This window comes from Taurulus bubalis, assembly GCF_910589615.1.
Source record: "Taurulus bubalis genome assembly, chromosome: 10".
NCBI lineage: Eukaryota > Metazoa > Chordata > Actinopteri > Perciformes > Cottidae > Taurulus > Taurulus bubalis.
This window is the reverse complement of record NC_136598.1, coordinates 4,597,313-4,616,307: the sequence shown is the minus strand read 5'-3', so window position 1 is coordinate 4,616,307 and position 18,995 is coordinate 4,597,313. Positions and strand designations below refer to the sequence as shown.

General features: G+C 42.1%; 1 protein-coding gene across 2 annotated transcripts in view; it reads right to left on the bottom strand.

Moving 5' to 3' along the window:
- Positions 1-18,995, bottom strand: part of ppm1lb (protein phosphatase, Mg2+/Mn2+ dependent, 1Lb) — a gene marked incomplete at its 5' end in the record, with an annotated part of 42,133 nt that overhangs the window by 4,678 nt on the left and 18,460 nt on the right. For both annotated transcript variants that reach the window (XM_079224828.1, XM_079224829.1), the window contains one exon: positions 8,617-8,833. In XM_079224828.1, coding sequence (XP_079080954.1) covers positions 8,617-8,833 — 217 coding nt within the window. The remainder of the gene's footprint in view (positions 1-8,616; positions 8,834-18,995) is intronic.

Below are 18,995 nucleotides of genomic sequence, written 5' to 3'. Positions count from 1 at the left end.
GATATGGCCATTCCTAGAGCCGTGATGGCCCAAATAAATCAAATTCAACTCACGGTATGTATTGTCATATCATCACCCAATCCTAAATATAGCAACTTTAATTAACAAATCTGTAATCTGGGAAGAACAATTGCCTCCTTCCCTCCTGCACTATAATGAAACACATGAATCATATGCAAACATTGCAAAAACTCTTTGAAGTAACTTTTCTTCCTTGTGCAACGCTCAGTAAACGCTTTCATTTCTTCTCCTCCTTCCTCTCTTTGTTTGGCTTCCCAGTCATGCAGAACAGAGTCTGGACTCAGAATCTGAGGCCTATTGTGTGAGATCCAAAGTCCTGTCGAGAAAGAACAGATCTGCCTGTTTGGCCATCTGCTCACACAGAGAAAAGACAAAACTAGAGGGGGGAGAGAGAGAGAGAGAGAGAGAGAGAGAGACAGAGAGAAAGTAGCGGGTCTTTCTGGTTTGGACCACCCGGACAGAGAGAGAGAGAGGGAGGGAGACGGTAAGAAATGACCCAGAGGTAGAGGTAAGACTCACACAAAGTTGGTTTAAATGCCATCGCAAGAATGTGGATGACCTACTAAATTTAGAGACTTCCCTAATCCCTTTAAATGTCCACATCTCGGTGTGATGTTGACTGTCTGGACAGTATATGTCACAGGCGGTTGGTGTTAAGCTGAAATAAATAAATCCATCTCTCTCATGAATGGTCCTCCCACAGTTACTCTGTGCTACCCCTGACCTGGGAGAAATGAGGAATGAGGGGATGAAAATAAAGAGTACGAGTTGAGAAGGGTGTGGAGAGTGAGGAGAGAAGGGGAGAAATTAGGAAAAAAGAGAAAAGAGTTTACTTCTCAGCAGGACAATGATTTTATTATTCTCATTTATAGCTTTGGGTGAGAAAAAAGTGATAAACAGGGAAAAAAAGAAGGAGACAGAAAATAACTATGATAAAGAGCACCAGCTGGAAGCAAGGCTTAGATGAATGAAGTGAATATTGATGCCACTTAATTGTAAATGACTTACTAAATCTTTAACACAGTTTGCAAAAAATCCATTTCTATTAGTTACATCATTGCATGCCTCCCTAATCCTGCTGCACGTGCCTATAGCTGCCGCTGCACTGTGCCATGCTGTCCAGCTAATTATCCTTATCTAGTTCCCATGGCAATAGAGATAATAGACTGAGGTGCCTTGCTTGCACACCCTTCCCCAACTAGCCCAGCCATGCCAAGCACACGTTCAGCATTCCCTATTAAAATGGCACCATGGCCTGCATGCACCTTGTGCTCATGCTAATTATTGGCTTAGCTTGGCCAGGCACACCTTCAACACTCCAATAAGATTCACTTCTCAGCCCGACTACAATTTGTATTCAATTTGCACTGATTTACTCTTTCAGAGTTAGCAAAAAACTCTGAAAAGTACAAGTGTCCAGAGCACCAGAGCTGCTTGGCATTTAGGTGAATAACGAGAGGGCAGGACTGCCACCACCCTGTTCACCCGGCTCATTGTCTCAAGGCCTTTCTAAAAAACACTGTACCTGCCCACCCACAACTACATGTTTCCCCTAAAAGTCATCCTGTCTTACCTGACCTCCCTGGATTGTTAACATTTATAGCGATCCTATTTTTAGCATTTTGCACAGCAAAAAATATTTTAAACTGCTTTATAAAGTTTGTGTAGCGCTCTGAATTTGCATACTAAATGTCACTGAATCTTTGACAATCTCTGCTTTCTATGTATAATTATTTTTCCATTCTTTCCTTTCTACCCTAAATAACTAGCTGCCTCTGGGCTGGCCTCAGCCTTTTTGAAGCGAGAAGTGAGATTTTGCTTTGGGCTCCTGTGTACACTTGAACCAATTATTCATCCAGTGCTTCTTGTTCCTTTCACAATTCTTATGATACACATTGGTTCCTTTTTATTCTTTTCATAAATTGCAGTGGCATTGTGGTCAAATCTGGGAAAAGCATGTGATGTGACAGGCCTATGGATCTAAGTATCTCCTCTAATTATGCACAAAAGTTAAAGCAACCTTGTGGGTCAGGAAGCGGTTTAAAAGAGTAATCAGACTATTTAGTATTGCACTCCTGTAACATTGTTGAACTCCTGATGGATAGTTAAAAAAAAAAAAGATCAAAGTTGTCAAGCCAGAGATTGTCAAAACTTGGTGTGACATTGCCCATAATTCATCCCGGCAACTGACAGTTCAGTGAGGGATTCAGGTGCGTTATGCTAGTAGCGGCTATGGGGCTCACTTCTTTTTTAACGGCACACCCCAGAAACACGCACCTGTCGAACCTCAGATTCAAGACGAGCAGTGCGGATTCCGTCCCGGTCGTAGAACAGTGGACCAGCTCTTTACCCTTGCAAGACTACTGGAGGGGTCCTGGGAGTTTGCCCAACCAGTCTACATGTGCTTTGTGGACTTGGAGAAGGCTTTCGACCGGGTCCCTCGGGGGTTTTTGTGGGGGGTGCTGCGGGAGTATGGGGTGCCGGACCCGTTGGCACGGGCTATCCGGTCTTTGTACGCCTGCAGTAGGAGCTGTGTTCGTATCCTCGGTAGTAAGTCAGACACGTTCCCGGGGGGTGTTGGCCTCCGCCAGGGCTGCCCTTTATCACCGGTCCTTTTCGTGACTTTCATGGACAGGATATCTAGGCGCAGCCAGGGGGCGGAGAGGATCCGGTTCGGGAGTCTCGGGATCGCCTCTCTGCTGTTCGCGGATGATGTGGTCCTGTTTGCCTCCTCGGACCGTGACCTCCAGCATTCACTGGGGCGTTTTGCAGCCGAGTGTGAAGCGGCAGGGATGAGAGTTAGCGCCTCCAAATCTGAGGCCATGGTGCTCTGCTGGAAACCGGTGGATTGCTCCCTCCAGGTGGGGACAAACTGCCTACCCCAAGCGAAGGAGTTCAAGTATCTCGGGGTCTTGTTCACGAGTGAGGGTAAGGTGGAGCGGGAGATCGACAGACGGATCGGTGCGGCTGCAGCAATAAAACAGGCGCTGTACTGGTCCGTCCTGGTGAAGAGGGAGCTGAGCCGGAAGGCGAAGCTCTCCATTTACTGGTCGGTCTATGTTCCAACCCTCACCTATGGTCACGAACTCTGGGTCGTGACCGAAAGAACGAGATCTCGAATACAAGCAGCCGAAATGAGCTTCCTCCGTAGGGTGGCCGGGCTCACCCTTAGAGATAGGGTAAGGAGCTCGGACATCAGGAGGGAGCTCGGAGCCGAGTCACTGCTCCTTCGTGTCGAAAGGAATCAGCTGAGGTGGTCCGGGCATCTAGTCAGGACGCCTCCTGGACGCCTCCCATTAGAGGTTTTCCAGGCACGTCCAACTGGTAGGAGACCCCGGGGAAGACCGAGGACACGCTGGAGGGATTATATCTCCCGGCTGGCCTTGGAACGCCTCGGGATCCCCCAGAATGAGCTGGAAAGTGTTGCGGGTGAGAGGGAGGCCTGGGTCGGCCTGCTGGACCTGCTGCCACCGCGACCCGACCCCGGATAAGCGGCTGATAATGGATGGATGGATGGACCCCAGAAACTTGCCAACAACCAACGCTGCCCACTGTGCTTTACAACTTTTTTCATGTAATCAATAGTCCCCCAAGGCCTGGAAGTCAGTAGAGTTCCCCTTTAAGATAATCAATCTCCTTCCTATTCACACAACCAACTGGGTGCTGAAACAAAATAACACCAACACCTGTGTCCTTACAAATTTAAAAAAAAAACTTATAACACAAAAATATAGACAGTCAGACCACAACATCAAACTTGCAAAGGCTGGAGATGATAGATAATTCATTACAATGAAAAACTTCACCATTTAATGGTCCTGCAGTGAGCAAGAACCGCTTTCAAGTGAGTCTCGTTCAGGAAGCTGAGGCATCAGACATTTAAAAGTCTGCTGCAAAAAGACACTGCAATGATGAGCGGTGTTGTTATATAACAGTAAGTGTCATGTCAGATGCCAGAGTCTGTCAACTCTGTGTCAAATGTTTAATCAATATTATGTTCATGTCCCCCAGGCTACACATTTCCCAGTTCACTTTTGACCCAAAATATACTCAAGGCACTATCAACCATGTAAAGTTTGATCCATTTTTAATCCTTTATATCTGTTTTCTATTTCAACACACCCGCTTTCAAAAACGCCTCACTGGATCTTATTTTTTAAACACACAGCACTGAGTGAGCGAACCCCAGACGGAGATCAACGCACAAATAAACAACAGCAAGCCGCCTCAATTAATGATATCCACACTCGCAGTAAACGTTGGGTTGAAAAAACACCAACAGTTGCTAAAAAGAAAAGACACTAAAATGATGCAATGTGTGTGTTCATGTTGATTGCTGTATGTGTGAAGAGGGCTCATTCTCTTTTATCTCACCTGTCCATCAAACATGATTAATATAATTTAGTGAATAAATACAGTAGACAGTATGTTTGATTCCTGGTGTGTAAAAAAACATTTTGTATTTTTCCACATTCTGTATATTTGTATCTTGCAGACGACAGATGATGAAAATCCTACCATCTTAACCATTCCTATTGTGCTATATTGCTGCTTGTAACAGTAACCACTGAGTATTGGACTAATGCACGACTGGACACTATGGTGTGCTTGCGTGGGTTCAAACGTGTGCCGAGAGACATGCCACACTGCTATATAAAGGTTAGCGCTAACAGAAAACTACACCGCATTACGGAGACTAAGCTCCTGGACATTCCATCAAAGTCCCATCTCTCTTATCATTCTTTCAAGCGCTTTTGTTGGTTGATAAACAACAGAGGGATGAATGAACAGGGCGATAAATCTGATACGCTGCTGTCCTGGGGACTGGGCACTGAATTGAGAGCGAGTCCTTCTATTTCCCCTCTCTATCCCTCCCCTGCCAGCTTAATTTAGGCTCTGATTGCGACAGAAAGCAGGGAGCTGTGCACCCTAAATGATGCGATTGTTGAATCAGATACATATGGAGGACAGAAAATGACTTAAGTATAAATAAATAAATGCATGAATAAATACAGGAATAAATAAATAAATGTATAAATAAATAAATACAGGAATAAATAAATAAATACATGTATACATAAATACAGGAATATATAAGTTATAACTAAACATGACATTAAATTAATCTATTTCTACATTTCTGTATTTCTTCATTTATTTATGCCTGTATTAATGTGTCCACACGTATTTCTTCATTTATTTATGCCTGTATTAATGTGTCCACACGTATTTCTTCATTTATTTATGCCTGTATTTATATGTCCTTGTTTGCAAATGAGCTGGGGCGGTCCGAACCTCTGTCTAAAGCATGATTGGTCACAGGAGTGTTATCGCACCTGGTATGTTATGCTCAACTACTTTTGCCTTGCACATGTTGTTGAAGTTGGCAAGCTCAGCTAACCATTAGCAGAAGTCCGGATTTTCAATGCCCTGTCCGGCGTCCGGCGCAGCATCAAGTATTTGTCCCCCATTTTGTATACCTGCAAACTTGTCACTTTTCGGCGAAATTCGCTGTTTTGAAATCAAAATATGTGAACTGGCCGGCCAGCGTTTCTGTTATTGGAGTGAGACACGAAGAAAATCTGATGTTGTGATCTTCGTAATAGAAGATCTTTGATGTCTCGAGTCTTGACCAATCAGCGTTAAGATGTCTACAGCGAGAAGTTAGTTGTTTAAGCATCAAGTCGGTGGTCGGCTAGTTAAGAATCAGCCTACTTAAAAAGATACGCTGACGAGTTGAGGTCCTGGTCGAGGGACCGGTGAGCCGTCAGCGCTCTGCTGCCCGCCGACAGCAGCCGGATCTCGGCAGGATTTTTTTAAATGATCCGCTGGCTCCGATTTCTCCGTAGCGGTTAAACATGATATAATTCAGTTTTGAGGATCTAACGAGCAATCTTTATTAGTTTAGTATTTATTCACTGTAACGTTACATCAGTTTGACGGAGAGAAAGGTTAAGATTCATAACTTAAGATTTTAATTGAACTTCTACTTTGAACTACAGCGGTGTCTTTTTACTTTGCAATTATATAAAATATATATAAGTATATATATAAAAATACATTAAAAAACATTAATTCATTGTTAATTACAATTAATAATGACATATTAATAATATATATATATATATATATATATATATATATATATATATATATATATATATATATATATATATATATATATATACACACACACACACACTCATCTAAAGGATTATTAGGAACACCTGTTCAATTTCTCATTAATGCAATTATCTAATCAACCAATCACATGGCAGTTGCTTCAATGCATTTCGGGGTGTGGTCCTGGTCAAGACAATCTCCTGAACTCCAAACTGAATGTCAGAATGTGAAAGAAAGGCGATTTAATCAATTTTGAGCGTGGCATGGTTGTTGGTGCCAGACGGGCCGGTCTGAGTATTTCACAATCTGCTCAGTTACTGGGATTTTCACGCACAACCATTTCTAGGGTTTACAAAGAATGGTGTGAAAAGGGAAAAACATCCAGTATGCGGCAGTCCTGTGGGCGAAAATGCCTTGTTGATGCTAGAGGTCAGAGGAGAATGGGCCGACTGATTCAAGCTGATAGAAGAGCAACTTTGACTGAAATAGCCACTCGTTACAACCGAGGTATGCAGCAAAGCATTTGTGAAGCCACAACACACACAACCTTGAGGCGGATGGGCTACAACAGCAGAAGACCCCACCGGGTACCACTCATCTCCACTACAAATAGGAACAAGAGGCTACAATTTGCAAGAGCTCACCAACATTGGACAGTTGAAGACTGGAAAAATGTCACCAGATCTCAACCCAATAGAGCATCTTTGGGATGTGGTGGAACGGGAGCTTTGTGCCCTGGATGTGCATCCCACAAATCTCCATCAACTGCAAGATGCTATCCTATCAATATGGGCCAACATTTCTAAAGAATGCTTTCAGCACCTTGTTGAATCAATGCCACGTAGAATTAAGGCAGTTCTGAAGGCGAAAGGGGGTCAAACACAGTATTAGTATGGTGTTCCTATTAATCCTTTAGGTGAGTGTATATTACATATACAAAAATAAAAAAAACATTAATTAATTGATAAAGCATGGCATGCTATAAGGAGACCAATTACAGTAAAAAGGGCTCATATCCCCTCTCTTCACACTTAATAAAATCAAACTGCACCCCTCCTATGCAATTATTCACAGCCTCACAAAATACCGCATAGTGTCCTTTTGACTTCGTCTCCAGGGGCCATGTCCTAGGGATCGGTTGCTTCTGACTTGCTCCCCTACTTGACCAATCCTGTTAAACAATGAGGTTCGGACCGCCCCAGCTCATTTGCATATAAGAACACAGAAATACAGGCATACATAAATGAAGAAATGTATTTATTTATTTATACTCAAGTAATTTTCTGCACAACAATTACCTGATCAGCAGATCCCCCTCTGAGCCGCTGACAAGAAAGATTGGACAAATACTGCAGCAAATTCAATCCCTGACTGTCTGTAGAGGTTGTCTGGTTACACTGTTCATTGTTTTTAGTTGCGGTGCTGTGTTCAAAGAATCGAAGCGATTAACTTTCCGAGTATAACGTTGTTACTATTAACTAAGGTGCATGTGATGGGCAAAACCTTGAAGCTAAAACTAGGAAACCCCTCATGGAGGAGAAAGCACATGCAACTCATTAATCTGTTGCCACTACCTTACTGTTGATGACTGTGATGTTTACAAGGCCGACAATAAACAGGTTTTATCTTGGGCATAATCTATTCTCATATACAACCTACGGTCATAATCTTAAAAACAAGGCCGTTATGGAATCAACAAATATGTTAATGAGTGCAGCCTAAATGTCTCTAAATTGCACTGTAACTCTGCTCTGGACCTTTTTGTTCATTCAGATCAGACCTTTTCATCCCCTTTTGTGTCCATGTTCTCATCCTCATCACCCTTTGAACGCCCGCTTTCTGTTTGTCCCTTTCCCATCTTCCTCCTCGTCCACTCCTCAGTTTGTCTCTTGCTCGTCGCTCGTCCTTCTCTACTGTATAGCTCTTCAGCAAAATGTCCTCCTTACCTTTGACCCTTCTCCTACCGCTTTCCATTCATCAACTCCCTCTCTCTGCCTCTCTCCAGAGATAATTACTACAAGCCTTGTGAAGATCAGCTTGTATTTAAACAGCTGAATAAGCACAGCCTGGGGTGCTGACAGTCACTATTCAACAATAGTCAAGTGAAACAGTGGAGTAGAAAATAATAGCTTGGGTGCAGCTTTATAGGGCACATTTAAAAACATCGCTCTGCACTAACTGCCGCTTTTATTAATGGGTCCCCAGTAATGAGCATCACTTGTGGTTAAAATCCATCTGTATGTGGCCTCTTCCCTCTATTGTGGCCACACAGCTGATATACTGCATGCAAACATTTAGGTCACTACTAATTAATGAACCAGTGCCGTAGCATCTAGACAAACAAAACCACTGTCGACAAATATCCCCAAATTGTCATACATGCAAGAACTTGCACGCACTTATGCATGTGGATACGTTTGAGTATATCATTGTCATCGGGTCACACACACACACACACACACACACACACACCTGCTTCATTATAAGTGGCAGAGAGCTTGTCCAGCATTTCTCTGTCCAAAGTCAAAATCTGCTGCTCCAGGATGGAAGGATAGGACAGGCCGCCCCTCTCCTTTTTTTCATCTTTCTCCTTGTCTTTTTCTCTGTCTCGCTCTCTCTCCCGTTCGTAGGTCAGTAGCTGCTGGCGGAGCGCCTCAGGCAGGTGGGCTTTGGCAAAGTCAGCAGCAGCCTGAGAGCAGAGGGAGACAGAAGAAGAGTTATTGGGCTGCAGATAAAATCTGTTCGCTCTAAAACACTATCAGACGTGTTACCAAATATATTCTGACCTTCACATTGATGAGTGTTTTTTTTTTCTTTTTAAGCTGAGCATGTTTAAGCAGTATATTAATTAAAACAAAAAAAAAATGCATTTAATACATTTACAGACAACATGGAAAACATTCTCTGGTTACAGATTCTCAAATATGAGAATTTGCTGCCTTTATATATTTGATGTAATGGTAAATGAATTATGTTTGGCTATTAGTCTTTTTATTGTATAGACTAAACAATGAATCAGTAAGTCAATATCAATACTTGGTAGTTGCAGCCCTTTTAATGCTGAGGCCATATTCTAATGTATGGATGAGGTGTAGAATTAAAGACCAACTGATCATTTAAGGCCAGTAGAGGTGTAATGAAAACCTGATGGTCAATAATCAGGTTAAAAGGAGTTCTTCTGAGAGAGACAACATACAAATACATTATAACATTATTGATACAGAATATTCATCTTGTAAAGTAGTGCCCATTGGTTTAGAAAAGAAAGGAACAACTGATATGCATTTAGTGCACTCACAGTATATTTGGAAAGTGGCAAACATATCAGGTTACAGCGGCAGTAACCGGATTGTCCTTTCTTTGTTGCCAAAGTAGATGAATCACAGATAACCAGAGAGGAAGAAAGAAAAAGTGCACAGCCAAACAAACGCACACAAGCTCACGCTTATACGCCGCTGTGGGATAGAGCTGAGCCAGAGAAACTGTATCCTTACCTCGATCCATTTTACTCTACAGATAACACCAACTAAATCTTTTCTCACATCCCCACCGGCATTTCCGAGCAAATAATGCCTCCCTCCGCTGGCTCAGTGCCAAACAGGGAAGACAAGCCAGTCCAAGGTCACAAAGTTCAAAAAGTTCAAAGTACAAATGTCAGATAATATTCTGCTGACATGCCACTGATCTGCAGCATTTATATAGAGTAGCTCATATCAGACCTGGTTTGTAGAAAGTCTAACTAGTCCGCAGGATTAAGAAAAGAGAATGAGCCAGTTTAGACTGCAGAAGAGAAAGGGTTTTAATTTCCTGCCGCTTAATAAGATGATTGAGGTCATATGACAGAGACCCGTAGATGAACCCTATGTCCCAAGTGCTCACACACTGTCCCTATTTAGCCATCTTTCCTGTCCTCTCTCTCTCTGTCTACATCCCATTCTGCTCTGCGAAATTACTTCCAAGAGCCCAGATAACTCTGCTTCTTCTCTACAGATGAAAACAACTCATCTATTCCGATTTCCTTTCAGTGTTATTGAAGCTTTTCATCTGCGAGCTCCGTCACACTTCCCCCCCATCTCCTCCAATGACACCCAAATGCTTCCAATTTTCCATTTCCCAAAGTCCCTCTCTGCTTCCATGGCGATGTTCAGTCCAAAATCACCATGGATCCTCCTGACACATTCCTCTCTCTTGTCCGAAGACAATCACAGTTGACATGCCTTCATCCTGCGGTTACCATGCAGAAAGCGGGAGTCATAAACAGAGTTCGAAGGTCGTAAATAGAACAAGAAGACGTTTGTCTGCCTGGGTTATTGCTGTGACAATTACTGAGCAGTTTAATTGTCTGCCTGTCCGTCCTTCACAAGGCACTGGGGTCACAAAAGCCCCTTTCCAGCTACATTCCTCTTGACCATTTGACTGCGACCAATCTTTGCGACTGCATGTGTGTCACAGCTTGCAGAGACAGCCTTGACAGAATGGGAAGTGGAGGCTAAGTCTCGATTATCGGACAATCTAACCCACTGGCTAACCCGATCGACACATCAAACACCTGGATGCAGCTTCTGCGCCGGCTTAGAGGATGAAAAGAGGGACGGGTGAATGAGTGAGGGATAGAAAGGATGGATGGGGATGAAGAATGTGGGATCGGGGGATGAAGACAAGATGGCAAGGATCAAGCATCGTAATACGGGAGGGAACAAAATGAGTGATGAGATTAGGGGTTGGCATAGGAGAACAACGGAGGAATGCAGGAAGGGCTACTGTATGAGAGAGCAGAACCCGAATAAAATAGAGCTATTGCTGCCAAAAGAGACGTCGACAGGAGTAAAGGCAGCAGATGTCAAGAACTAAAATGATTTGCCTTCCAGTGCAGAGCAGTGGAGGAAGAAAAAATGTGAAAGTAAGCTGAAAGAAAGACAAATGTTACGTCTACATTCAGTTTCAGTCCCCAAAGCACATTGTGTGTATCCTTGAGGTCTGAGAAACATGTTGAATGCATCTACAAGGCCTAATTGTATTTATTAGTTTAAAATCAGCCTTTCATCTTCTTTCCTGCCTCTGTTGGTGCGTTACCACCATTGATCAGTGAAATAGCGTGAGACCAACAGCGGGATGTGAATTGCACCGCATGCTTGATTGTGCATACTTGTGCACAGTGCAAACGAGACAGAGACCTGATTGCAGTAACATTGTTTTATAGCTACTTGTTGTCAGAACTGCACATTGTACATTAAACTACTGTACAACCACAAAACCCACAAATAAAGGCATGAGAGACGGATGTCTCAACTTATTGGTAGGATTTTGTTTCACTTTAAGCCAGACAGCAAGATGAATAACTTGTAAGTTAATCAGCTTCTAAATGCTCCACAATATTCACAAGATACAGAAGTTGGTAGCTTTTGTCTGTCTGCTTTGTTGTTGTTGTAGATTATGTTTATTCTCAAAAGCACACAGTTATACATTGCACATGTCATTTTCGATTGTGCTTTAGAGCTTTGACACTGAAAATGTATTTCTGCTGCAGTTGAAACTGCAGAAAAGGTGAGAATTGATCAAAAAAGTAAAGTCAATTGATGGCTAATCAATTCATATTTTACTGAATTAAAAGTGTAAGGAAATAAAACCATATTAATGTTGAATATTGCCAATGTTCTTGTCTGATAATTAATTTATGATCAAATTTGCTCATCGACTCATTCATTTCAAACCTTATTGCGAAAAAACTTTCTATTTGAAGAAGTTATTATTGTGACTCCCAGTCCCAACACAGGAGAGTTGGCTCAGAGTGTAATCAGTCGTGGCTGTGCAGAGTGTCACATTGGGCTCTCCTTCACACCACACTTCACATGCAGGCACAAAGACCTGTAGGCACATACAGTAAGTACACAACACACACAACTGACTTTCACCCTTTCTCTCATCTCCACTCCCTCCTGCCGGCTCACTGTGAGCCCTCAGATGCACGGCCCAACAGAAAGGCCTTTTAAACACTTCCATCAATCACATCGCCAGCCCGGCAGAAATGAGGGAAGTCATCTGAGTTTTCCTTTAGAATCACCCTGAGGGAGTTTCATAACCGAAGTACAAAAATCTCTTTCTGCAGTCTCTCTGACAGATCAAGCAGGCAGATGGAGAGAAGAAGAAAAAGCGGAACAGAGGGGGAAGAGACCGAGGAGGAGAGGAAGAGCTCTTCATTAGCATCGCTCAAGCACATCATTAAAGAAAGAAAGAGAGACTCCCCGGTTTATAAGTTACAGAAAACCATCAAAGCTGTAAAATACAGAGGAAGCTGTGGATTCTAGATAATAGAAGAGGGAGTCTGGGGGAAAAGCATTTAAAAATATTTCTCTTTGTTGTCTTGATTTCCTATTCAAAACTTTTAAATAATAATCACAAGGCTGATCTCTGAACAGACTACATTTTCAATAGCCTACTCCCAGTATGCAATGTCTACTTATATTTGCTTAATGCTACAGATAGGAGATATTTAAACTGTCTTTACCTTAAATTAACGAGGAAGCAAATAGATTATATTAATACTTAAAACAGGGCGAAGCGGACTGGTGCTGTAGAAACACACGTGCTAATTGCAGAGGCGTAGCTCAGTCTGTCCACAGCGCCGTGGAGAGTGTGAGCACGGCGCCTTAATTTAATGATGTCACACCTGAGCTTTGTATGTGACAACGCTATGCCAAGTACAGAGTGGGACTGTGTGTGTGTGTGTGTGTGTGTGTACAATGTTGTCACTGTTACATAAATAGAGGCCCTCTCATTCATAAGAGGAATGTGAAGAAGGCCAACAACACTTGGGTTCAGCACTTCAACACACTCGTCATTTGAAAGGTTTGAAAATGAATTCTCGACATTGAAAACAACAAAACAATTTCACCCCAAAGTCCATTTCCTAGCCGTGTTTGGTGCCCAACTTCAACACAGAAAAAGAACTGTACATTTCTTCCACTTGTTTTTATAAAAACTGATCGAGTATTGTGACTCCATGCCGTGTGAGCCTGGAGCCAGATTGGAAGTGTTTGTGTGGCCTTGTGAACACCCCCTTGTGCCCAAACACAGATTTCACCCAGGCAAACTATTTAACTTTCCCAGACCCTTAAATCTCTCCTAAAACCACAACAAATTCAGAGCACAGATGGGCTCAGGGATGGAGGGGTGGGGTGGTGCTGTGAACCTCAAATCTCCTTCAGATGCAAACACACACACACGAGCACATCGCTACATTAGCACAAGAAACATTCAAAAAGAAACCACTCTGAGAGCAACATTCATATTCAAATACCGGTCATGTCTCAGAGGGTATGTGTAATGGCCGACATCGTGCTGCGCGGCTGACAGCGTAAAGAGAAACATAAATGACTTCTGAAAAGTGAACAAGGATTTCAGAAGCGAAAAAGCAGAGCTATAAAAGTGGATCAGGACTGGAAAGTTGAATAGAAGTCCATTAAAAGTGCCAGGAAATGCTTCAGTGCCTTGATCCTGGAGAGAGAGAGAGAGAGAGAGAGAGAGAGAGAGAGACAGACAGACAGACAGACAGGACATATGGCCTCTTCGCTAAACAGAGTCAGCCCCGGCTCTTCTCCCTCTCTGACTGTAAAAGAACGACAGGTGTAAGACTGGGATGATAAGAACATCTGGTAACCACGGTTACGGTTGCCAATGCCTCCAATTGGCTGAACATCTGTCCCACCTCAGCAGACATCTCATTCGAAGTCCCCTAAAACTTGAGTTAACACACAGAGAACTGCCCCCCCCACCCCCCCCACAAGGACAACAGACTGCAGTTTGATGGATCATTCAGTTGCCAATAAAGCAGATTTTACAGCAAAGGTGACTGTCTAGCGACAAAACACACACACACACACACACACACACACACACACACAGCCCCTCTTCACTCATAAAGTACAGGGAACTATACAAAGTCGATTCGCATTCAGACAGCGTACAGACCCAAAGCCATCAGTATGCCTCTACACTGGCAATACACACGACTTGGAGTGAGACCTCACCGTGTGTCCTTCCTGTGACAGCCGGGTCCATTAGAGGAGGTGAAGACTCATATTAAACCTAAACAGTCTATTAGAAAGAGGCCGTCTGGCTGATCCATAGCTTCCTGCAGCCTCACCTAGAAGTAAGAGCACCCCGTCAGTGTCTGCGGCCTGGACATCGACTCAATAATAGACTGGTGTTTATTTTATAGAGAGGAGGCTCAGCATCATTTCCCAGCCTCGGTGGAGCCAGAACATGATTCATATTACTGCTGCAGCATGCAGGCATTTGAGCGGCTTGTCTTACAGCCTGATCAGTACTGGATATGTGTGGATGATACCAATATTGAACAATATGTTGGCTGATAATTATTATTTTAATGCACACATTTGTGATGAGGATAAATTGATGTGATCAAGATATGTATCGAGTGAGATATTTTTGCATATATTTATGTCCCAGTCATTTTCAGACATTGGCTGATGAGCTCAGTAATTCGGCAAAGCCTCTGTGCCTTAGCTTAAAATTTAGAAAAAAAATACAAACTCTTTAATAAAGCGAGATTAAGCTTTGACAACACCATCTCAACTCAAGGTCCACTCACTAGCTTTATCAGAGCTTTCAACCGCATTTCAAAGTGAGATACTCATACTCATCTTTCAATTTTTAACTTTATTTTTGTTAAATGTGTTCTTTTACTTGGCTACCAGTTTCCACAGACTTCCTTTCTTTGTGCTCGGCTAAGCACAGCCTGAACTAAAGTCTGTCCTGGACACACAGGGATGAAATTGATGCTGACTCTGCATAAAACAGGTGTATTTCACAAAATGTTGGCCTGTTGGTGTCCAGCGGAGGACCTTTCCTGCATGTTATCTTCTGTCTTTCTTGCCTCATTATCTGCCAGCTCTCGACTGTCCATACAACCCTCCACTGTTGTGCTCTAGAACTAATTACCAGGCTGGATTCACTCATTGTTGCGAGCCTATATGAGGCATGGCTTATCTTTTAAATGAGACATCTCAAAAGATGTCTCATGTGTCTGAGTAGTCGCAGGGCTGCAGGGAATATCGTCTTGGGCTGTGCGCCAATATTCATGCGTTTGTGTGTGTGTCACAGGCAGATAGACGGAAACAGTGATTTAATTTGGCTCCACGCGTTACATGCCTGTCTCACGGAGCGGAGGGGTGGCAATTAGAATAACACCAACTGCCATTAATCAGCACTGGCCATAAACACCACAGTAAAGGGGGGGAGGGGGGGGAGAGTGGTGGAAGCAAAAAAGATGAAATGAGGTGAGAGGAAGAGAGCAGAGGTGATCACAGGTGGGAAAAATGAAGAGAGAAAAAAGATGAAGAGGAAAAAGAATGTGAATAGAGAATTGCTTTCTTCTTAGATCAGCTTCCACGTTTCTTGGAGGTGTGGGACTGATTAAAAAATACACGCACACACAGTTGTGCATCACTTTCATGTTTGATTCATATGCTTTTTTTCAATAAATTTCTTTCTTTCTTTAAGTTTTCTTAAAAAAGTCCCAGAAGAAGCCTTGAGTGACCACAACAAGCACAGAGGTTAGGTTTAGTCTGGATAACAACCCACTTCTTTCCCAAACTGATAGCTCATTTGTTTAGCTCCATTCCCAGCAACACTTCAGTCACGATTAGGGTATACATGCTCGAACATGATGTTACTGTGAGAGTGTTGAGTGGTGTTTTTGTCTTGTGATCTCAGCACAGACTAATCTTTGGATACTTTCTCCTCCTGCACTTAGTCTATTATTACCAAGAGCTACCAACAACAACTCATAAACTACGTCATTACTACAGCTGGGAGAAAACAAATGATAATTCTGAGTAAATATTACACATTCCTCCTAAATTACAGAGCAAAGAAGACTCCTCACGAGTCTCCTCTTCCAAATCTCCTTTAAGAAACGACAGACTGGTCATAATGGCTGAATAGTGAGGAGGAGGGGTGTGGCCCGCAGAAACAAATGGAGCAATGTCACCGAGTTGAAGGGTCAACCTCTTCTGCACAGACGAGTCTTTGTTTTCAGGGAGGTGAAATGTTTCATTGGTTGTTTAGTGCGAGCTAAGGCATTATATACCCAGAATGATAGCTCTGTCTGTCTTATTCGTAAAACTAAATGAGGACATCGTTCTGATTATATTATGTGACATTAGCTTATTGGTCAGTGTAGAGATGAAACGATTAATCAATTCAATTGATTTGTAGTCATTATAAAAGCAAAACTACTCAAAAGATTAGATATAAGATAAGTCTCAGGAGATTACTAAAAACACTTAATTTCAAAATGGTCCTCAATGTTATTGACTAGGCCTATTTGAAAACCTTTATCAGATTAACTCAAATTAAAAAAGGTAAATTACAGCATGATATTTCTGATTTCAAAGTCTCAAAATGAAGATGTGCTGCTTTTCTCTGGTTTATGTCATTCTTGCCTTGTTGTCAGGACAAAACAAGCAATATGAAAACATCCCTTTGAACTGCAAATGTATTTATTAGTTGATCAAAATCATCAACAGATGAACCTATAATGAAAATAATTGTCAGTTAAAGCAATCAACTGACGATTGAACAAAACAAAGGTCTGAGAAGAAGCAACCCGTAGCTGAAAAACGGTATAGTTCGATGCTTAGAGAATTATGACAGGAGGCAGACTAAATTATTGCACAGTTGCAGTTTTCATAAATGAGCAGATGTAAGGCCAGAATGATGACCGCTTGTGTTCAGGACTCGGAGGGTTTGGTGAAGCACTTCTCAGATATCCCTCAGCTCACAGTTGTCCTTGTGCTGAGGACAGAGCCAGCACTATGTAAAGTGGAGGTTGAACTATTGCATTTTTAATGGCCGATATAATAATGATAGTCGCTGTCTTTTGTAAGAGAGAAGTGAAATGTTTCTCACGGCCACATCAGCTGGAGTTTATGGCACGGTTTACTTCTGCTACTTTTGCATACACCTGTTTTAATAAACCTCTTTCTTTGTCAATTTGAATGCAATCATTAATAAGACAACATCCTGTAGTGTGATTTGATGGATTACATTGTTGGAATATGTTCTGTTTATTTACAATGGGTAATGGCTGTTCTGTGGCTTATGACTGGCCAGGATTACTACTGTTGTGCGTCCCATTATATTGTTAAATGCCACTCTTACAAACCATTAATATTTCCGAGGTAAAGAAGACCCCAAAGTCTGCTATTTCATACCATGAAAGGGTAGTTAAGTGGCTTGATTATTTGGAAGGGAGAACGCCAAATTATGAAGTAATTTAAAGTAACAGTTGAATGATTTATTGTCCTCTCTGTCTGCCTGTCTTGTATCGTGGACAAAGAGTGAATAGTGTTGCATTATATATTCCAGAGATAATAAATGGGTCAGATGTTTTTTTAACCCTATCGCCAGAAAGAATAACTCCCCTTGCCACTCTCAAAGATTGCGTGCCATTTCATTGGGTATTTAACAGTTGTTTAGATCAGGAGTTAATCCAATGCACATCAATATTTTCAGCAGAAATGGACCTGGTTATGAGTATGGAGCCGCTGTGTAAAACGCTGATATAGGTCCCTGTGTGATTGGTGGACGCTGCGCAGCCACAACCAGAGCCCAGTTCCGCCAATAAAGATGGTTTGTAAAACCTCCTATCTGTAATTTAAAGCATCTGAAACACTTGTACAGAACAGTAGGTTTTGAATCCAATACTGGAAAGTGCTGATCTATAGCTACAAGTAGGAGAAGAGACAGAGATTAAGACACTAATCAAATATAGAAGCTTGGTGTCTCCGTAGGCTCGTCCTGTGGCATCTATTAGAATTCCACTTATCCTTTAGACCCCAAATACCTACCTCTGGTCTATTTATACACACACACACACCCATGTGTGTGGTGTATACTGCTGATATTTACTTGTCATCAGTCGTCCTTTTGCCTTTCAGAAAAAGGAAGACCTGAGGGAGTTTATTTATATTACACTAATCAGCAACAATACTCTTTACATGCAGAGTTAAAATGCTGTCTTCTCATTTTTCTGTTTCTGTCTGTTTTCGCCATTTTGCTTTCTTACTTAGTTTCAGTCTGTTAGTGTTTACAGGCAACCTCTTACTGTAGAGACCTTTAAAATAAGTCTCTTGCAAATAAAGCTTACAATTTTTTATTAGGAACCTGCTGGATCTTCTCCTAGGCTGAGAGGTCCAAGAACCATTTAGACATTTATCATGTAGCCGTTATCATTCCTCCTGTCCATGCTGGTTGTGAAAATATCACTTCCGAATTCAGTTGCAGTGGAAATAATGGGGGACAAAATCCACACTATTCATTGTGTGCAAAAATGTATCCCAAAGTTCACATGGGGCTTCAGCAGTCCGAATTACTCAAAATAAATGAGTCCTTTTAGTACAAAATTCCCTTTTGTGTTTCCCTGGACAGCGTCCTTGTACTGAGCTGCAGTGCAGGGGGTTTTGAACAACATCTTTTATACTGATGAAGGTCATTTCACACTCAATAATGATATACAATATACACAATAGATAAATGGTATATCTGTTCTAAAATAACCATTTGTATATATTTTTATTAACAGGGATATTTCACAGTTTCATCTCCTACTTTACTGTCACACGTAGAGCTTACTTTATCAGTAGAATGAAACATATAGTGACGGACACTGAGTTACGAGGATAGCAGGCAAAAGTTTAATAAAGCAAGAGGGTGTGTGTTCCTCTCCCTCTTTTGAATGTGGGGCACAAAAAGCCTAGAGGAGATGAGCTAAGTAAATGTCAGCTACGCCTCTTTCTGACACACACACACACCTATAATCTCCCTCT